The 21719-nt window shown below is 33.3% G+C and overlaps 4 protein-coding genes across 5 annotated transcripts; 2 read left to right on the top strand and 2 right to left on the bottom strand.

Annotated features, from left to right (window-relative positions):
* Positions 1-2415: 2415 nt before the first annotated feature.
* On the top strand, positions 2416-3813 carry LOC107873782 (F-box/kelch-repeat protein At3g24760; the record flags this gene model as incomplete). The annotated part of the gene is made up of 1 exon (XM_016720725.2): positions 2416-3813. A coding segment is annotated over one exon (1260 nt), but the record flags the coding sequence as incomplete, so codon positions are not given.
* Positions 3814-6681: 2868 nt separating this feature from the next.
* Positions 6682-10050, top strand: LOC107875328 (ATP-dependent RNA helicase A). 2 transcript variants are annotated; one of them, XM_016722008.2, is made up of 8 exons: positions 6682-6944; positions 8373-8453; positions 8530-8618; positions 8799-8873; positions 9086-9228; positions 9313-9411; positions 9501-9560; positions 9671-10050. In XM_016722008.2, the coding sequence occupies exons 1-8, from the start codon at positions 6822-6824 to the stop codon at positions 9784-9786; spliced, it is 786 nt and encodes a 261-aa protein (XP_016577494.1). In that variant the 5' UTR covers positions 6682-6821; the 3' UTR covers positions 9787-10050. The 2 variants fall into 2 exon arrangements, with proteins under 2 accessions (XP_016577494.1, XP_016577493.1); XM_016722007.2 differs by having other exon boundaries at positions 6693-6944; positions 9298-9411.
* A 622-nt stretch (positions 10051-10672) lies between these two features.
* Positions 10673-14279, bottom strand: LOC107875329 (vesicle-associated membrane protein 721). Its single transcript, XM_016722009.2, has 5 exons — positions 13859-14279; positions 12161-12302; positions 11954-12074; positions 11762-11824; positions 10673-11070 (listed from the first exon to the last, which is right to left on the bottom strand). The coding sequence occupies exons 1-5, from the start codon at positions 14046-14048 to the stop codon at positions 10924-10926; spliced, it is 663 nt and encodes a 220-aa protein (XP_016577495.1). The 5' UTR covers positions 14049-14279; the 3' UTR covers positions 10673-10923.
* Positions 14280-16647: 2368 nt separating this feature from the next.
* On the bottom strand, positions 16648-21521 carry LOC107875330 (guanine nucleotide-binding protein-like NSN1). The gene is made up of 9 exons (XM_016722010.2): positions 21204-21521; positions 20863-21107; positions 19830-19959; positions 19538-19711; positions 18932-19149; positions 18426-18693; positions 18148-18327; positions 17835-18046; positions 16648-17390 (listed from the first exon to the last, which is right to left on the bottom strand). The coding sequence occupies exons 1-9, from the start codon at positions 21220-21222 to the stop codon at positions 17013-17015; spliced, it is 1824 nt and encodes a 607-aa protein (XP_016577496.1). The 5' UTR covers positions 21223-21521; the 3' UTR covers positions 16648-17012.
* Between the last annotated feature and the right edge of the window lie 198 nt (positions 21522-21719).

The raw sequence follows: 21719 nt of genomic DNA, 5'->3' as shown, positions 1-21719 counted from the left end.
GATGATGTGTACCCTAGTATGAAAAAAGAAAACAAGTAAAATAAAAGGATAATGAAGAAGATAACATTAGTAACCATAAATAATAAGATGATCAAAATATTTTATTTCGAAAAAAAATATATACGGATATATATCAAATTAATATTTTTTACTATAATTAAATAATTAAACTAAGTAAGATACATGTTAATTAATCATTGTTAAGTAACATAAACTCTAAATTCAAACACATAACATGCATATATTGACTTGATAGGTGTAAGGTTTACCCATTTATTTCTAACCGACGTTCAAACTCATAAATGTTTCATGGAACCAATTCCAAATTAATATCCTTTCCATTCATTATATTTAATTTGATTTGATTTTAGTTACTATGTTAGGTGAAATGAACACTTTTAATTCTCTTTTATATTTCCTCCGTTTCATTTTAATTGACCCTCTTTCTAAAAATATTTGTTTCAATTTAGTTATTCCTTTGATGAAATCAAAAAGATTTTAATATGTTCTTCCAATAATACCATCAACATTAAATGACTAAACAAGTTGTATATGTTCAAATTTATATTTTCAAATCATAATTAATAAGACTAATTTGAATAGGATTAAAAGCTGATCAAACCAGTTTTTAATCTTTTTTTTTAGCTTTTTATTGTGTTTGGTAAAATTAAAAAGTGATTAAAAAAAGCTAAAAATTGACTAAAAGAATCAAAAAGTGAGAAACTGAGCATCTTCAGTTTTTTGCTTTTTAGATTAAAATTCTTTTAGCTTTAACCAAAACATTTACTTTTTTATCTCTTATATTTTTCTCTAATTATAACAATATCCTAAACTTGTAACTCTTAAATATATAGGTTTTTTTTTTCTCTTTGACGTTTCGCTTCATTTCTTCCCTCCAATTTCCTCTTCATCTTTCTTTTTTATTTTCATCAAATCCATCATTATATTGGAGATTTGTTCAAAATTTTTATTTTAGAATTAAACATTATAAATAATTTATTTTATTTATGGTGTTAACAATTTTAAGGACATTTAAGTCATTTTAACAATAAAAAAATGTTTAACATCACTTGTTTACCAAACACATCAACAATTTTTTTTCGATTTCAACACTTCTATCCAAACACTTATTTATTTAATTTATAAGCATTTAATTATTTTAAACTTTTAATCACTTAAGCTAAAAAATTATTTTTTAATCTTATTCAAACAGGCTCTTAGTAACGCAAACTAAAAAAAAGTAAGCAATTTATTAAGTAGTCTTTAATTTAGTACTAATTTGTTGTAAAAGACTTCAATGATACAACCATTCATGACCTTGTAAACGAAATGAACACACTTGTTATCTTACAACTAAATATTAAAAGTAATACTGATAAATCAACAAGTCAATAATTTATCTAAACTTAACTGAAATAAACAAATTATATTGTTAAAACGAAATAAACATTTTAGAAGTGTTTTTCAAAAAAGATACTTATTGTGAAAAACTTTGTGTTTAATCATTAAATTTAAAAAATACTTGTAAGTAACAATTAACGTGTGATCAACTCTTTTAAAAGTGTTTTTTTACCGTATTTTTTTGAAAAATCAATAACTATAGCAATTCACCCAATATAGTGTTATAGAGTGAGATATTAGAAGATTAGATTGGATGCCGACCTTTTATTCAAGACAAAACAATCCAAAAAAATTTTCTCAAAAATGTATTTCAAAAAATTATTTTTAGAGAAAAAGCTCTTTTTAAAAAAAAACTTCTGAATAACAGCTTTTGATACTCTTAGAAAACATTTATTTTCTCCCACAAACTTAACCAATTACCTCAATTTTTAAAAATAAATATTTTCTTTTTGGTTAGAGAAATAAATATTTTTGATCTCCTAAAACTTGACCAAACAAACTATACATCAATTGTCGGCACCAAAAACCAATTCTTTAATTTTTCTGGCCTTTATGTGTTTCTCTTTCTGTTACTCCCGTGGTTTCTTTTTAGTCGTCATGTTTGATTTTTTAAAATTAAAATTTAAATATTCAACATTATGATGAAAAATAATATTTTGAAATGTCGTTTGACTCTGAAAATAAAAGTATGACAATTATAAATTAATGAGGAGTATGTTACTATCCAACACCATTATAGAATATGGTGTAGTGAACGTGGTTATTCCTTCCTTAACCAGAGATCTTGAATTTGACTCCGGAAATTCAAATTAGTCGAATTTCAATACACATATCGGACACTAAATAAAAAATTAGGAAAAATCAATCTCTCACACATTCTATCCCTGAATGAGCCCTACTCTTACACGAACGGATACTGAACACTGAATGAAAAATCAGAAAAACCAACCTCTCACACATTCCTTTCTACTTTTTTTCTCCTCTATTTCTTCTTTCTATATCTTGTGACTTGTATTCTATCTACATCTTCCACATCCCAACACACTTTTAACCAACCAAACTCCCCAAAAAAACAATCTTTTTTCAAAATCCCTCAACCCCCAAAAAATTGAAAAACTAATTTCCAGTCAGAAGCCCAATTCTCAAAATGATACCATTTTCAAGAACTGGAATTATCTTTCTTCAGACTTAACAGAAAAAATCCTCTCTTATCTCCCAATTCGTTCTATAATCATTGCTTCTTCTGTATGCAAAAACTGGAATTCTATAATAACTTCTTCCTCTTTTACCACCAAAATCTCTACAACAAAAAATAAACCATGGCTTTTTCTATGTGGCCAAAACAGTATTTTTTTCAAGAATAACCAAGCATTTGCCTATGACCCAAATTCCAATGAATGGATTTCACTTCCCATTTCTACTCTTTTATCCCAAGATTTCTTTATTGGTTCTAATGGTTTTTTCTTTTCTACTTCTTCTGAAAATTTCAGTTTTAAGCCAATTTTCAATGGCATTTGGAACCAAACAAGTCCTTCGAGGTTTCCTAGGTGTAATCCTCTTGTGGGTGTTTATTACAATAATGATGGACCAAGATTCATTGTTGTTGGTGGTGTTAGGTTTGTCGGTGGATTAGTTGATGTTGAGGATCGTTTGGCTGTTGAGGTATATAATCCAAATCTTGATTCTTGGGAACTGTGTCCACCTTTGCCAGCTGATTTCAGGTCAGGGAATTCATCACAATGGTTATGTTCAGCTTTGTTGAGGAAAAGGTTGTATGTCTTTGGTATATATTCTTGTTTTGTTACGTGTTTCGATTTGGATGAGCATGTGTGGAGTGAAGTAGAGACACTCAGACCACCTGGGATACTGTTTTCATTCTTAGTAACATGTCGAGAATGTTTGGTTTTAGGTGGATTGTGTAACTTACAAAGTGGACCAAGTTTTGTACTATGGAAAGTTGATGAGAAAACAATGCAGGAGTTCAGTGAAATTGCTATAATGCCTAATGAACTGATGTGTTGTTTGTTTGATAGTGATGAAGATGATAGATTTGCTAGTTTAAAGTGTGTTGGATTGGGTAATCTTGTTTATGTGTATAATGAGGAGCATTATAAGAGTTATCCTGCTTGTGTTTGTGAATTTACTAGTGAATTTGGGATGTGTAGTTGGAGGAAGTTGCCTAATTTGCCAGCATCTGCAAGTAAGTTTCATAGAGTGGTTAGTTTTTGTTCAGCTGCTTCACTTGATAACATTCTTGTTGGTGCAAGAATTTGAAGTTTCTCCGAGACAGAGCAGAGCAGTGTGGTGGGATGGATGAGATTCTTCGTCTTGTGCATAATAATAGTATGTTTAGAAATAGATTCTCGTTCCTATTTCCACAATATATGAATTTATAGATGATACTTTTTTTCACGTTGATGATCAGTTAAAGGCTATGGGTCGTTTTGTATGCAAACTAAATTATCTCGGAATTGTAGTCCAGAGACTATTACTGTAATTCGAACAAGCCTCATGTAGAAAAAACTTTGTGTTGTGATTTTAACGAAAAAAGAAGTATACTATACAAACATGGGTAATTATGGTCCAGTTACTATGGTACGCAGACTATTACAAGTAAAATTACTATGGTACGATTTGATTAATTTTAGCCAAAAAAAAGTTGAATAAAACCAAAATATGGGTAAAATGTACGGTCCAGTATTTTATTGGGAAAAAGATATGGGCTGACCTTCTTCAAAACAATTGGTTCATGTTTGCGCCATTGGACAATTATGGTCAGTCGGCCCGAACAAATTCAATATTATGGTCATTTCATAATTTGGATCATTTTAGTCCACGTAGTTCAGATACAGTTTATATACAATATTGATACAATTCATATACCATACTGATATAGTTTGTAAAAAAGTAGAGCAGCGAATTTATGGGTAAGAATTATAAATTGTTATATAGAATATGCATTTTTTAATATGATGTGCATGAAATTTGTATCATTGATGCATAAATAATATATATGTATAAGATGCATATAGAAATTGTATCGTTATTGTATAGAAAACATATCCATATAAGATATGTATCAGTATTGTATAAAACTGTCAGCAAATGGCTAGAAAATGGAATTAAAATTGAATGATTATTTTCATGTCAATAGTTTCATCTGAAGTACTATTTAAGGAAAAAGCATCGTTTCCACCCCAAACTATATAAGAAAAGTCGAAGCCACACCTAAACTATACTAGTGACCTATTACACACATAAACTATAAAAAGTGATATTTTTTACACCCTGTAAAGCATTATACCACTTGCATGTGGTGTGGTGTTGCACACGCGCCTGCCACGTCAGCATGATATGAAAAAAATAATAAATTTATTACTTTCATAAATTTTTATTTTTTATTTTTAATTTAAATTCTTTTTCTTTCTTCTTCAATTTTTTTGTTCTTTTTCTTCAATATCCAAAACCTCCATTGTTATGAGTTCAATTTGTTTTCTTTTTTTCAATATCCAAAACCTCCATTGTTACGAGGTCAGTTTTTTTTTTTTCTTCAATATCCAAAACCTCCATTGTTGTCCAAAACCTCCATTTTTATGAGCTCAATTTTTTTCTTTTTCTTCAGTGTACAAAACCTTCTTCTTATTTTTCTTCAATGTCCAAAACCATCTTCTTCTTTTTCTCCAATTTCCAAAAAGAAAAAAGAAAATTAACGGGATCATATTCTTAACGGGAAGATGATATAAAATCAATACACCCAAGCAATAACTTCATTCAAATTCAATATCGTCTTCTTCTTTTTTTTCTTCAATGTCCAAAACCATTTTCTTCTTTTTCTTCAATTTCCCAACGACCATAATGCCATCTTCTTCTTCCATTGTTGATATAAAATTAATACACCCAAACAATAACTTTATTCAATTCAATCTTCTTTGTTATACGACACCAAAAGTTACAGCACTATCGCCACCTAATTGCATCACCCATCATCAAATTCACACACAATTACATTCACAAAAAATCAATATGCCTCACCACTAATTCATCATCCGACATCAAAATAAATTTTGAACAATTTTAATATATTATTATTATTTGAGCAAAATTGAAAGAAAATTTTTATAGAGACAAGATAGATCTACAAAAAAAAGTGTTAAAAAATTAACTTTTGAGCAAAATTCATAAATTTTTACAGAGAAAGAACAGAAATACAAAAATAAATTAAAAAATGGATGTTTAACGTAGGAGCAATAACATTTGATTAATTTCAAACGTCTCATCAAAATTTTTTTCGATTGGCGACGATTTCATCCTCAATCTTTTCTATTTTTTCCTTCGAAAACTATCATGAAAAAATTATTCTCATCAATCATTGCAAAGGAGGAGTGATTGTGATGAAGAACAAAGGAAGGTTGAGAGAGAGAGAGAAAATTAAAGATGGGTGAGAAGAGAGAGTGTGGTGGGTTAGGGGTTTAAAGATTTTTTGGCTTTTTTTTCTTCTAGATGCGCCTTTTTTTTTAAAAAAAAAAAATTAACGTTCTTTCCACGTCAGATTCAGAGTGGAATAAAATTTACTTTTGAGAAGAATAGATGGTTAATAGGTTGCCCCGTTAATTTAGGTGTGTAAATAACTTTTTTTTTATGTATAGTTCAAGGTGATTTTAATGCCTTTTCCCTACTATTTTATTTCGAACCATCATTTAAATCATATGATGTTGCAAAAAAAATCGTAAGTCTATTCTCTTCTTAACAACCCCAAATACGAGTAACTGAATTTTCATATGGTTAAAGACTCCGTTTAAACTTGAAGCACATATGTCTAAAGTTTACTTATTTTTATCTAAATATGAACCATACGTAACTTGAGACATTTTTATTCTAAGACAATTTTTTTTAAACAAAATTAGATACAGATTAAACACCAGTGCCTAAATAAAAAACCAGGGAGGAGAAAAACAGACACCTGTTGTTTTCATGATGGTTCTCACTCTCTAGCAGAAATTTTTACGAGTAGCCCATTTCGAACAATTTATTTACTAAATGATTCACTTTTACTGAATAAATTGAAAGTAGTATAAAAAAATATTAGAGCATGTTCTACAATTATAAATTTTGTAAATTATACAAATGTGCATGGTAGAGAAATATAGTGAGGCTATTATTATCTTTACACAACTTTTAAAATTAAAAAGGGGTCATTTCTGCAAACCAGTCCTTTTAGGCCTGTAAACATTGGGCCGTAAAAAAAGCCCAACATATTGGAATTCAAATATAATGATCCATAGAGATATTTCATTTACCTGATAACAAAACTAAACAATTGGCTACTGCCGCTGTTTGTGTTAAAGGGTTTTACAGTCTATTTGTGTTAAGGGTTTTAGGGTTATTGTTTTGTTGTTGTAGTTAAGGAAGGAGGAGCAAAAATGGATAGGTACCAAAAAGTAGAGAAACCGAGACAGGAATTACCGATAAATGAGAATGAGATCAGGATTACTTCACAAGGAATTGTTAGAAACTACATCACCTATGCTACTACACTTCTACAGGTATATATGTATATAATCCTTGGCGTAACTCGTAAAGTTGTTGTTGTTGTTGTTGTTGTTATGTGAACACTGGAGGTTACGGGTTTGAGTTGTGGAAACAGTCTCTTGCACCTTTAGTGCACCGAGCTGACCCCCTTTTTGGGGGTTTTTTAAAATGTTTTTTTTTTTTGTGCAATTATTATGCATGTATATATGGGTTTCCATTGGTTATTGTTGCTTGGGGTTTGGGGGGTGGGGCGTGGGGTGCATTCTGGAAAGTGATGCTGTTTGCTTTTTTCAGCATTTTTAGCTGCTCTAATGAGTTCATGGGATAGGATGGGGGACCGATGAATTGGGTTAAGGTGGGATTGTTTGATTGATTGGATTGATGGTTTTTTCTTTTTTTAATGTTTTAGGAGTCTTTCTACCTCCACGAGGTAGGGTTGTAGGGTTAAGGTATGTGTACACTCTACCTTCCCCAGATTTCACTAGGTATGTTGTTGTTGTAATATTCTAGGATTATTGTGCAGTCATTGCAGATAGCGTTGATGATCATACCTGCATGTTGTCTCTGTGATTGAGACTTGGTTTTTATTGTTGTGTAATACTTGGTGCGAAGATTTCAAGAATTTGCCTTACACAGGAAACTGGTGTTATAATGGTTCTTCAATGCAATTTAACTAAAAAAATTGTTTGTCAACTAATCATGGAAGTTACATCTTAACAGCACTGCGAAGCAATTAGATTTCACTGCAATTATTTGTCCGAAACTTCCATACGAAGAATAATTATCTAATCAGTGAAATATGAAGCTAGGAAATGAAATCTAGTGTTGTAGCTGCGGTCTCACAAGAATAAGTAAGATCCTAAGCTGGGGCTGTTCTGATGGTTTAATTTTTAAAACGGAGGACCATAGCCGAGAATTCAGTAGTAGTTGAGCTGAATAATTCTTTTCAACTTATAATAGCTGGCAGTTGATTCTCTATGGTTCAGCAGATGAAAGGTGAAAAGAAGTGTTTCTGTAATTGTTAGTAATATTCTTTGAAGACGGCAACTAGAATAATTCTGGTCTGTTCTTGACTCTGAGTATATCTCTTGTGTGTTTCCTCTCTACAATTGCTTTGTTGTTGCCTCACTTCAAGACTACTTGAAGCCTTGTAGCTGTATGATTTTCCGCTAATTCATATCTAAGTTGCGCAGACTCTTCACTTTCGATGCGACACCCCTGTCGGAATCTCCGAAAATACACTAGTTTTGGCGAATCCGACAAGCACCCTTTGACATTTTTAAAGAGTCCGAGCTACATAGATTCATATTCCATATCTAAGGTTGAGGGTCAAAGCTGCATTGCAGATTATAGCTTTCTCAATTTTTTGGTGGGAGCTCTGATGTAAACTGTAACCAGAATCTTTTCGGAAGTGGCTAACAGAAAGTTTTATGACTATTCAGGAGAGGAATGGGAAAGAGATCGTTTTGAAAGCAATGGGTCAGGCAATAAGCAAGACTGTAGCTATTGCAGAGATCATTAAGGTAGTTAGCCTGCTTTGTTTTTTTTTTTTCCAGTACACTTCTGTATTACCATATTCAGATGTAATTCAATGTTCAGAGAAGAATTCCTCGTCTGCATCAAGACGCTGCTATCAGCTCAGTGAGCATCACAGACGTATGGGAACCTATTGAAGAGGGCCTTTTGCCGTAAGTGTGAAGTCTTGCTAGCTTTCTTACTTTTCTTTGTTTTTTCAAGAGCATGTAGGTGTGAGGTGCCTATCCACCTATCATGTGGGATAAGTCTAAGGTTTACCTTCTATTCTCCAATTGAGTGCAAATTGCATAGTTGTGGTTCTGATTCTTGAATGTTGGTTTTCTTTGTAAAAGTGTGGAGCAGACTCGTCATGTCTCGATGATTTCAATCACCTTGTCAACAACGGAACTGAACAAGAACTCTCCAGGGTAACTCTCTGCTGTATTCATTTTATTAGGATGTTCTTTCAGATCTTAACATGCTCACGTGAGAAAATTTTTTAGATACTTTATTGAATCATGATTTATTGTGGTCGTTCCTTTTCCTTTTCGAGTCTTCTGGCAAGTTTGCTTTGTTGCCTTATTGTTTTCTCGGTGGTTGCTTGATTTATAAAACATCTTATGTAAGTTCATGCTCATAGGTATCAAGCACCTTCTGAGCCTCAGCAGACTAATTACTACAATGACAACAATAACAACTACGCCCCACGTTATAATTACCAGCCTCGACAGCTGCAACCACCACCTAGACAAGCACAAGCAGTCTACAATGCTGGTAATGAAGGTAATGACCTGCTAACAGAATGACTGTAGCAGTTATTCATGTGAAATTTTGCTATATCCTCATTTTCAGTTAACTTTATTTTAGAGTCATATGGGCGAGGACAAGGACGTGGTAGAGGGAGGGGACGTGGTTGGAGCAGAGGTGGATATGCAAATTACCAAGATGGATATAATAATTATCAAGGTATTCTTTCTTACCTAGCTGGTTTGGCTCTAACACTTAAATGGCATTAATGTATATTCAATGCATATGCTACATTTTTGTTTTGATAGAAAATGGTGGGTACTCAAACTGGGGACGAGGTGGAGGCCGTGGTGGCTGGGGATATCGTGGTAAGCATGCATAGCATGGATACCTCATCTGTTTTTCTTCTCCACCTTACACCTTGTAACATGTTATAAATGCATTTTTGGTTCTGAATATTTGTGTTTTGTGGTATCAGGCTCTGGATATGGAAGAGGCAGGGGTGGCGGCGGCAGAGGTTATGGTTATGGTTATGGTCGTGGCCGCGGACGGATGGGCAACCATCCACGGGGTGGCAGCAACAACCAGGCTTAGTTGTTGATTGGAGATCTAGTTTGCTATAATACCTAAAATCACTTGCCTTGGCATAATGGTTTTTCCTGTCCAGTGTGTGTCTAAAAAAGCATATGAAATTATGGGGTTGTCTTCTTTTTCAGCATCATGATATGTGGCCTAGGCATATATACATATCCAAGCCAAGTTCAAGTAGTTTATTTCCGTTTGCAGATGTTTTTGCTGTATTTATTCAGTTAGAACATATTCTTTTGTTTATCCAAAGACGTCTAATTTATTTCTTTATTTTTATAGTTGATTTTCGTTTCATGTTTTGGTGTTCTCTCTTGAATACTTAGCCCTAAGGTTACAAGATGACTTTCTTAAAAGTCATATCTCAATCTAAGTTAAATATGACTCCCCTATAGCGTCCCAGATTTCATTATTTGTGGACGGTGGAATGAGTAAAAGACGAATAGAAACAGAAAAGGAAAAGTGGGAAAAAGAACGAATGCTCTGTTTGTCCCGAATTGTGCTGGTGTCTATCGCATATGGTTTCAATAGAGATCAGGTTCAAATGTAAGAAATAAAAGCCACCATCTAAGTTCCCTGTTTTTTCTTCTTAAATTGCGTCCAGCGTATGCTAAGTAAATGGTACTTAGAAGATATACAAATACAAACAAAAGGGTGGAAACCCTTGGCAAAGACACATGAAAGAGACTTAAGTCCAACCCAAAACTACACTAAACCTTACACCAAGGTTTCGACATTACTAAAAAGAATCAAGGAGCACCCTCAAAACTGGGGTTTAATTTTCGAGTAAATCTCCCAAGTGTTGCACAACAATATAAATACTTACTACATTGTCAGTTGATATTGTCTAGTAAATTATTCCAAAGGCAGTCAGGCATAAATGAGAGACAGAATATACAGCAATGGACCATTCAATAGATTTTTCAGGCGAGCTAACGAGCTCCCAAAGACGAGCTTTCAGCAGTATAGTCAGTTTTCAGCATGACAAGCTATACAGGCACTGTTCATCATACCTTCCCAGCATAAAGTAAAATGTATCATCCAAAAAACAAATAGAATTACAAGGAACGGGCATTTTACTGCTAGAAATATTAAGAATTATAGTTCAATAGCCAGGTTTATTAAAACAAAAAAAAGGACCACCAATTAATGACATTTGAAGCCATGACATATTGAAAGAACTATGACCAGAATCAAGGCAATAATGATGCCCAGGACTATAAGCTTGATCTTCATGTTCTTCAACCACATCTTCCTCCTCACTTTTGTTCCTTGTGTCTTAAAATCTTGTGCCTGCAATTTAATACAATTTCAGAAACCTCCATCGTTCTTGTTCAACAGAAAGGAAAGGAGTAATCAAAATAACATAAAGCAGACACAAGTCACATGACGGAAAGGGGAAAACTAATACAACTTAAGATGTGATGCACCAATTCTGGGGTTCCAATTTTCCTACTGCAGGAACAAATTAACTCATTACCCACTGTTTGCTAATACCTTCGGATTTCACAATGGTTTAGACAAGGTGATAAATTAGCAAAACATAAAAATGTTGAACAACACACACAAATTGTTGTTCAACAGTGTATATCAAAAATCACCACCTGATGAATTGCAGATACATTATTACCACATCAAATTCACCAAGGAACTGGATATTTCCAGAACACTTCCAATTTGCTAAAACCTAAGTTGCGCGGACTCTTCATTTTTGATGCTGCACCCGTGTTGGATTCTTCAAAAATACACTACTTCTGGCGAATCCAACACGCATCCGTGGACATTTTTGACGAGTCCGAGCAATATAGACTAAAACTAGCAAATAGCACGCAACAAGAGATGTGCTATCAGTTTTTAACAGAAAGAATGGTAGCACCACTTTCATATAACTGGCAACAGAGCTTTGTCATCGACATTTCAAGATAGCAATTTCATAGAATCAGGAAAATGAATAGTTTTATCCACCGAACGACAGAATTCAAACCTGTGAGCGAAGATTCTCAGTTTTGTCCACCAAAAGTTCAATTTTCTCCCCGCGATCCAGGACCTGCAAGGGCCAGAATTATCATTAAAAAACTGCAATACATTTCCTTGAACTGTAAATGCGTTTTAGTCCTACATCAGGATACCAGGTCTTTTAAAACCATACTATAGTACAGAGGGGATAATGCTCTACCTTCTCAATGTTTTCCATCATCACACCTTTAACTTCTGAAACCTGAGCCTTCACCTTTGCAAGCTTGTTGATTTCCTCTGGATGATCAACACAGTACTGCATCTGCTCCTTCATTTTGGGCCTGTAGTTACAATCATGGTCTTGGGACATCAGCATTCATACTAAATCACGAGAGAGTAGAGAATGAAAAGGAAAAGGCCAAAATACCCGAACTCCTTGTTCAAGCTGTTAGCAACAGCTGTAGCAGCTTTGCCTCCACCATATTTCTTGGTAAAATCATCCTTAACTCTCTCCAGAAATGCAATTGGAACCTGTCTGCCAACAGATTCCACAGCAACAACACAGTATGCTGGTTGTACAAAAGAAAGCACATTAGCGTTGTAAATGCCAAAAAACAAACAATAGCAGACAATGGCACATTACATATCAGACTGTCATATAGCAGTCATGATTCCAAGTACAGAGGCAAACGGACACCAGTACCCCAAGAAAATAAATAGTACTTTACAAAGTTGAATCAGAATTTCTTCCAATAAAATGCATATCCAACATGATGCTCACACAGCTCAAAAAAATTCCAGATACAACAAGTGAAACAATAATCTGTCGGAATAGACTCATTTTTCATATCCATTCCAATTCTGAAAATAGGAAAAACCCCAAATTGTGTATACTAGTACTATTTAGGCTTCCATTAAAGTTGGTGATCCGACATGCTAAATTTAGGAAGGCTATTCAAACTTTGCATTTTGTCTAATTTCGTGGATCACTTGCAGGAAGAACACAAATTAGACAAACAATAAAGTCTGGTTCCTTCTCAAAATTATAAAAGTCTTGATCTTGAGACAATGTAGAAAGTCAAGTATTTGATATCAACATAATGAATCAAAGATGCATTGTCAGCTGCGCAACTTCGCAAAAGAATAAACAGCAGATATCAGTACATCCTAATAAAAGAACATGAAACTGACCGAATTACAAAAAAGTGAATCAAGCAAACACAGACACATCGAATTCTTGGAGGATCTTCCATACAAATCCATATCCTCTAGTTTTCTGAATAAACAAAATTCTCACACCCTTAATATCGCAAACAGCTCACAAAAGGAAATAGATCTAAACCAAAATTCCGCTTCAATTCAAATTCAACACCAGGAAATCGATCACTAATCAGTTTTGACTAAGATCTAACACAGTCAACATCCCACATCATAGAACACGAGCACACACACAACCGGAAAGCCGTAATTCAAATGAAACTGTAACTAATCGTTAAATTTAAACTGGAATCAGATCAAAAAAGCGGATAACCATAGATTACAGATCAGGAAAAAACCAGTCCATTTACAGATCAGAACAAACAAACAAACACAGAAAACGAAGAAAAAAAAATCACTGAAGCCGTCATCAACAAGGTCATTAAAAGTATAGCCATCACAGTAATAAAGGAGCCGACACAGAGAAGAACAATCAAACAACACAAGAAGTAATAGCGATTCAAATGAAAATGAAACTGTTCATCAAAATTGAACTGAAATCAGATCAAAACATCAAATAATCACAGAAAACAAATCAGAAAAAAGCCAATCAACTTACAAATCAGAAAAACAAACACAGTAACACACAGAAAACGAAAAGGAAAAAAGCACAAAAAACTCACTGAAGCCGTCATCAAAGAGGTAGTTAAAAGTATGTCCATCACAGTTATAAATGAGCCGACAGAGAGAAGAAGAACAATCAAACAACACAAGAAGTAATAGCGATTCAAATGAAAATGAAACTGTTCGGCAAATTTGAACTGAAATCAGATCAAAAAAATCAGAAAATAGCCAATCAACTTACAGATCAGAAAAACAAAACAGTAACACACAGAAAACGAAATGGAAAAAAGCGCAAAAAACTCACTGAAGCCGTCATCAACGAGGTAGTTAAAAGTATGTCCATCACAGTTATAAGTAAACTTATTATTCGAAGCCGGAAGTTTCTGGAGACACTGCGATGCAATACTAGTGAAATTTCCAGTGAATTCAGTATACTCAGCGAGAATCACCGTTCCTCGAGCAACGAAGCTGTAGATCAACGATTGTTGCCCCATTTCTTCTCACAGTTGATAGGAGAAGAGCAGAAAAACCCTAGGCTGTTTTTCGAATTGCAGAGAGCGAAAAAGGGTGAAATAAGAGGGAACAGCGAAAAAGTGTGTTGCGTATATTTATGTGTGTGAAAAAAGAAAAAGTATTAAAAGTAGAGAGAGCGCGTGATTATGATTTATGCGGGGAGGAGGATTTTTGATTTGATTTTTTGGGGAATACCCCACCGAATACACATTGAATTGAAAAAAGAAATTGTCTAGCTATTTACGTTATCTTTATTCGTCTACTATTTCATTTTGACATATTTAATAGAATCATATTACAAAATTAATAAAAAAAATTTTATTTATTTTACTTTTAATATTAAATATAATTTATTATCATATTTTTTAAAATATTAAATTTATTACATTTAAAGAATAATATAATAAAATAATCTCTATTATTTATTATTTTTTAATTTCTATGTTAATAAAAAATGAATGAGTCAAGATGAACGGTGGAAGTAGTACTTATTCTGCTTGTAGTGTTACATTTAGTATTTTAATTTATTTATTTGTTTTTGATTTGATATATATTTTAAGATAATAAAAAAAATATAAATTTTGTGACTTTTTGAAAGGTAAGTATTTAGTTTTTTCTGGCCTTTAAACATGTTAAGTAGAAAATTAAAAAATTATCAAAATAAGAAAAAGACATTCTTTTAAAATGAGCTGAATAAAATAAAATAAATAAATTAAAATGAAGAGAATAGTTATTACCTCAAAAAATTATTATTTTATTAAAGAAAATTAAAATTAAAAAAAAAAAAAGAAGTTTGATGATATAATATCTATTGATTGAATACCTATATGAGAAATCACTCCAATTTGTTAATTTATTTTTGATTATAACGAAATGTTATTATAGAAAATATGTAATTTAACATAACATAAAAAATTAATCAACACATAACTTTGTTGTTACAGTGAGATTTTATTATAAATGATAATTATTATAGAAAATTTTGACTATATCATATGCTACCGACTTGTTATAAATAGTGTTGAAGCTAGAAGTTTACATAAGTCCGTTCAAAAAGAAAATTCATGTACTACAAAAAATGAACTTTTTGAAAAAAAAACAAATTGTTTATTTATCTAAAGCAATTTTTCAAAAAAAAAATTCAATTGAATCTCTTGTACTCTGTTTTCGCTCCTAATATAAATATCTAATGCGAGTAAACTCTTACCTTTGCTTTGTCGCTTAGTTGTTAAACTACTTGTGTGCCATCAGAAGTAACGTACGGGACCCTTCGCTGTTTTTTTTTTTTTTTTTTAAAATATAAATTCTTTGCACATTTTCGAAACGGAAATTTCCATATTCATAAGTTATGTACACATGTATAGACAATAAAATTATAGATTTATAGTTGTTAAAAGCCAATTGATCTTGACTTTGATATAAATAAACAACATAGTAAATGAGAAAATTGAATTGAGTTTGTTTAACTGACTTGTTTACAATCTCTCATTTATTTCATTTTTTTCTTCCATTTAGCATACTTTTTTTGAACAACTATGAGAGTGGAAAATACTAAATTTGAAAGAGTTTATAATCATATCACGATGCCAAATCTCTAAAATATAAGAGAGAATTGATTTTGTAACCTATTATGAATGTTATTCTAGTAATATGATTATTTTCACACGAGATCACAAACAAATAACTTAAGATTCAAATTATTATTAGACGTAAAAAATTATTTTCTCATAATATAGAAACATTTTTGGTAAAAGATATGATAATTTTGAAGAGCTCAAAACTATTTTTCCCAAACAAAAATTAATAGTTGACTTTGAATGTTATACGAATAATGTTTTACGCGGAACATGAGAAATTTTCTCTCTTATAAATGTGCTGATAATGACATTCCATGTATATTTGTATTAAAATTAAATCTGCGTCACTGTGTGAAATACACACATCTTTTGAGTAATTTTTTAGAATATATTTGACATTCTTTCTTTTGTTGTGTTTATGTATCAATTTAACCCAAGATATATTTATGAATACTTCATGTAATATTAGGAAATTGTTATGTCAGGTACTCCTAATTGATTAGGACTTCATGAAAATGCAAACTTTCCAAATTTAGCTTTTCATTTGTTGTTGTTTGAGGTTGTATTTCGACTGAGTTTTCTTCTACGTGTCAAAAAAGAATGTTAATTGGAGGGGAAAAAAGGGTGGGAAGTTGATGTTGTACTAAACAGGTGCAACCAAAATGGAATTGAAGTAGCAACTTATTATCATTGAATGAGACTGTTTCTTCCTTGATCAGAGATTTCAATTTCAAGCCTTGTGGGAAAAAATCCTTCATAAAAAAAGCACTACTCCCAAATCGACCTAATCATCGTAAATTCGGATTAATTAAGCTCCAATACAAATACCTTACACCAAATGGGAAAAACAAAAAATAAAAATAAAAACTAGCAACTCATTGGATCCCAACTAATTGCTGGACCAACAAAAATGACTTTCATTTTTAGGGGATATTTGATGTGTGACAACGATGGCCTAGCTAGATAGTGCTTCAACAGCTGGTCCAGAACATCTCTTTCATCGTGAGATCCAATGTTAATTGGTTATTAACAATGTACAAGAAATATTTTTTTATTTTGGAGGAACTTAGACTATATAAATCTCATTAACTTTGTTTAACAGAAAAAAGAAGAAGATAAAATTGCCATAATACAGTGTAGTTGGAACGAAAATTTTAATCTCAAATCAAAAAGCTTACAAGGCACATGAATGCTCCAACTATGAGATCTGGTCAAAGAATATAACACAACTCCTTTTCTCGATAACACGGTGGGGCTCGAGCCAGCTTCCGTACCACGGGTGCATACATGTTTCTTGGTACAGGTACCAAGTGACTCTACCCGCCATCAACAAAGATAATTCATTGTGACGACGTCCCTCTTCATTATTCATTCGTTATCCAACTCATTCCCAGATGGTAGCTCAAATCTGTTTTTCTTGCTTTCATTTGCTGTTATATCATCTTCAGTGTCATCCATGATGGATTCCTTCTTGAAATAATCTACCTTAAAGTCATAATCGTCATCCATCATGTCACTGGCTGCAGAGGCTTTGTCTTTCTTCCTCCTTTTCTTCTCAGCCTTTCTAAGTTTGGTATTTAGCATTCCTTCCTCGGTATATAACTTCTCATTTTGTCTGCTGCTAGCACTCTTGCCACTTGTCCGGCCTGCATCATCTTCTCCTGCATCCATTGGCTCATCTTCGACATTATTAACAGGGTTGCCTGTAGTATTGTCACTATGAGTCACCGGTTGCTCCAAATTGTCCTGCGGTTAGAAAAGAACACTTCGTCATAGATGCCATAAATTGTTCAGGCATTGGTGATGTAGAGGATAACGTTGCAAATTCAAGAGCTCATGTTCTTTCTTTTTTTTCCCTTGTAGGTCTCATGCTGAAAAACTTTTCCTAAGACAAACAAGTTTTATCAGAGAGCTAAGTACTTAAAAACAGAAACCTGCAAGATAATTATCCATGAAAGAAGTTTCATAAACTCTAAATAAATTTATAACTACTATAATGTATTTCATTCGTCAATGTGTATGGTCAGGATTAGCAATGATACAGTACTAGATGGACGTAATCCACTGGTCACAATAGAAACATTTCGATTTGCAGAGCAAGTAAAGAGCAGTTACCGAACCACAGATTCAAGAAAAATGTTGAGAAGGATTAATCAGACAAATAAGAAAGTCTAAAAGCAAATCACTTACCTCTAGCATAGTCTCGTCAAAGTTAACAGGGTGATTTGACGGAACTTCAACTGGGTGAAAATAATCAACTGATTTGAGGCTTCCAATAATTGAGGATTCGCTTCCATAAACTTCGTCAACATTGAATTCTTTTCCAAGTTCTGAAACTATCTTTACCTCTGAATGCTCCCCCTCGTTCCTAGACGGGGGCATGGTGTAGTATGGTATTTTTCCTGAGACGTGTCAAACAGATATCAAACTACTAGCATGAACGTAGTCACCTTTTTTAAATTCAACCCTGTCCTCAAGGAAATTTAACAGTTATCATACATACCCTCATTCCAGTCATGCAGAACAATCCTTGCAGCAGCATCAGTGTTGACAATTCCTCCCTTTTTTAGCCTACCCCTAACAGTAGCAACTTTCTGAAGGAAGTCATCGACTGAATCAAAGCTGGGAACCTTGTATATAGTTACTAACACCCTGGCCGGACACAGTTTGAGTATCTCCTTAACTGCACATCACACAGTACAAGCACAGTCAGCCACATCAATCAACCATTGAAACAGCACATAAGAGTAATGCAAACGATGCTAAAACAAATCTAGTTACCAGGACCAACTGGGTCATCTAACTTCTCTATTCTCTTGCAATTTCGAAGAGCAATAGCTGCATCATTCTCTGCTGACGACCTAAGCATCACAATCCCAGGGCAGTCCAACAACTTAACATTCTTATCTAACTGGACTTCTTGCATGGATCTTGTTAATCCAGGTGTAGCACCAACATTGACTACGTGAGATCTTTTCAAGCTATTAATTAGGCTACTTTTACCAACATTTGGCAAGCCAATGACACCGACAGTGATTGATTTTTTGATCTGCAACAAGTAGCTTAGCATTAGCATGAAGCCAGCATAACTAAAGCAAAAATGCAATAAAATGACATCAACGTTGACTATAGACAGGTAGGTTTATTGCTTGCCCATACGCCAAATTTGAAGCATAATAAGACAGTTTGTACGCAAAACATAGCAGTTGAAGTTCCAACGCTTATTCCAAAACTGAACAGCAAGATAAATAGGTGAGAACCCAATAAAAAATTGATCCTAGAAGTACCTCATGACTTCGTGAATAATTCTTAAGCAATTTTATCAGATTCTCAGCTCCAAGACAATCACTTGTCTGCAAAAGATTTGTAGTCTTTCCAGCCTTTGATGAAGACTTCCAGCCCAAGTTTGACTTCTGTTCTTGGGTGCTACACTTGAAAGCAACTGCTGGTAATTCCTCTCGCAGATATTTTAGCCACTTTTCTGCGGCTTCCCGAGGAACAAGATCTGAATACAAAGTCAAAAATTAAATAATGACATCCCTCTGAACAGCTAAAAGGTAACACGTCAAACTTTCATATAAGATAGTGTATAAATTAGCAGTTTGGATGTTATGGTAACCTATATCAAAGAGGGGCGAGATACAAATATATACAAATTTATCCACACATATACTTTATCATGAAAAAAAAACAATTCCACTTCTTTGAGCATCTATAAGTCACCATCACTCATTCTAGTCAAATAAAAACTCCAGCTTATAATCTTTTACTTAGAATAGCACAGACATGTGAGTATTAGAAATGATAGTAGCTATCTATGATCCGTTTAATCAAACAGTGAAAGTTCAAGTAGATACAAGATAATGCTATAAAGAAAATGAGAAAGGGGATACCAATTTTATTGAGGAGTAACACAAGATGTTTTCCAGGTCCTGATCTCATCACCATCTTTTCCATGTCAAGACAGCGTGTACCAAGAGGATCTCGAGCATCAAGAACTTCTAAAATGACATCAGAAGCGTCAATGACTTTGACTAACTCCTTGTAGAAAGCCCTTTCCGAGTTATCTGCATGGATAAGCAAGTGTAAAAGACCAAAGGGAGAAAAAGAGATAAAGAAGCAAACCACAACCACTTCCTCCCACAACCAACCCATGACAAAAACAAAGAATAGAAGTTGACATACCACGGATTTTAACAAAAGTAGTTGAATCATTATCTCCCTTGTCCTCCATAAAATTCTGTTCTCCCGAAGCCATGTCTGCAAGTTTATTCATGTCATCATCTTCGACCAGACCTAGCTTTCTTTTCTTTGCCTGGAAACCAGTGGTATGGTAATTAAACAACTGCCAAAATACCACGAGGAAAGAAACTGTGGAACCACGGAACTGAAACATGCAAGGGAACCTATCCACTAAAAGAAATAATTTTTTCCCAACTATAAGTTGGATTGGGTCTCAAACCCACTTAAAGGATAGTGTTCCATGGATTAAAACATCCTTAAATCAATTTACTCTTGCCAGATAACTATGAGACTAGTGAATTATACAATCATAGTATGATTTCCATAACTTCAATTCAACATTTCAATTGAAACCAGAATAATCAAGCATCACATGAAACAATCAAACATCAAAAACATAGCAAAAGATCACTTTTTTATGATAGTCAAGACAATGTAAACCCCATTACACCATCATGGTGTGATTTTCATAAAGTCTATTCAACATTTCAATTGATTCCAGACAACTTATCACATGAAACAATCAAACATAGGAAACATATTAAAGATCACTTTTTTATGATAGCCAAGTCAATGTAAACCCCAATCCCCATTACACCATCACGGTATGATTTCCATAAAGTCAATCAACATTTTAGTTGATTCCAGACGAATCAACAAGAATCACATGAAACAATCAAACATAGCAAAGATCGCTTTTTTATGATAGCCAAGTCAATGTAGACCCCATTACACTGTCATAGTGTGATTTCTATAATGCCAATTCAACGATTCAATTAAATCCAGACAAATCAACAAGCATCACATGAAACAATCAAACATAGAAAACTTAGCAAAGATACCTTTTTTATGATATCTGGGTATGCGAAGCATCAAAAACATCTTACAACAATAACAATATCTCATTATACTTAAACTAGTTTTCGTGAATATATGAATCCTCAATATGCATTCTGCTAAAAAATAACTTAATTACCCTCTCTTTTCGGGCAGCTTTCTTCTGCTCCAACTCCTCAAGTGCCCGAGCACGACGAGCTTCAAGAGCCTTAAGCTCTTGTTCCTTGAAAGGCCAATCATTGGGGATTCCTGGATCCTTCTCCACCTTAGTCTTTTTGTTAAGACCTAGCTTCTTAGCCTCCTTGGCCTTTTTCTTGTGATGCTCTTTTACCTTCCTTATAATCTTGTGCTTCTGCTTCAATGTTACCCTCTTGCTCTTACTCTCTGCCCAACAAAAAAAAAAAGAAAAAAAAACTCAACACAAAAAATTCAAAAGAAAATATGAATGAAGAGAAATAGAATAGAGAACTAATTGCTTACTCTTGCTTTTCTTCACCATTTTTGTTTGGTGGGTGGGTTTGGAGGGGGGGTGGGAGAGCTTGTAGGGTTTTTGAGAAGAACTGCAAAATTGATTTAGGGTTTAGGAGTTTGGGGTTAGGGCTTTGGAAGGAGAAATACACGGAGACGGTTCGGCTTCCGTATACGCGGGTAAAATAGGAAGTGCACATATAGCCTATTTAGGACACTATTTAAGGAATAGCCTAAGATGTTAAATTTTGTACTCCATTGAAATTTGTAACAGTTGGTCAAATTTCAAACATTTAATGTAAATTTCTTATAAATTTTTAAATGCGACAGAAGGAAAGTATTTTGGGAGCTGATGATACTTCTATAGATAGTTTAATACGACCAGCAGATGATGTCTACTCAATTAAATAATATAAATTAATCATGAATTAAAGTATGTTCACGACTTCTACAATTTGATATCATTATAAATTACTTGTTCTAAACTAATTTGTTCAATGATTTATAATCTAGTGTGAGATGTAACTA

Source organism: Capsicum annuum, chromosome 6 (genome assembly GCF_002878395.1).
Source record: "Capsicum annuum cultivar UCD-10X-F1 chromosome 6, UCD10Xv1.1, whole genome shotgun sequence".
Lineage (NCBI taxonomy): Eukaryota > Viridiplantae > Streptophyta > Magnoliopsida > Solanales > Solanaceae > Capsicum > Capsicum annuum.
Note: the sequence above shows the minus strand (reverse complement) of the source record. Positions and strands in the feature narration are given on the sequence as shown.

Coding starts and splice junctions, on each gene's coding strand:
- LOC107875329 (XM_016722009.2), bottom strand. CDS start 14,048: ATGGGGCAACAATCGTTGATCTACAGCTTCGTTGCTCGAGGAACGGTG. Junction 12,303..13,858: donor CCTCGTTGATGACGGCTTCA/GTGAGTTTTTTG, acceptor TTGTACAACCAG/CATACTGTGTTGTTGCTGTG. Junction 11,071..11,761: donor CTGAGAATCTTCGCTCACAG/GTTTGAATTCTG, acceptor ATTAAATTGCAG/GCACAAGATTTTAAGACACA.
- LOC107875330 (XM_016722010.2), bottom strand. Junction 19,712..19,829: donor TACTTTTGTTAAAATCCGTG/GTATGTCAACTT, acceptor TTATCCATGCAG/ATAACTCGGAAAGGGCTTTC. Junction 18,694..18,931: donor ATTATTCACGAAGTCATGAG/GTACTTCTAGGA, acceptor TACTTGTTGCAG/ATCAAAAAATCAATCACTGT.
- LOC107875328 (XM_016722007.2), top strand. CDS start 6,822: ATGGATAGGTACCAAAAAGTAGAGAAACCGAGACAGGAATTACCGATA. Junction 9,412..9,500: donor TGGATATAATAATTATCAAG/GTATTCTTTCTT, acceptor TTGTTTTGATAG/AAAATGGTGGGTACTCAAAC. Junction 9,561..9,670: donor TGGTGGCTGGGGATATCGTG/GTAAGCATGCAT, acceptor TTGTGGTATCAG/GCTCTGGATATGGAAGAGGC.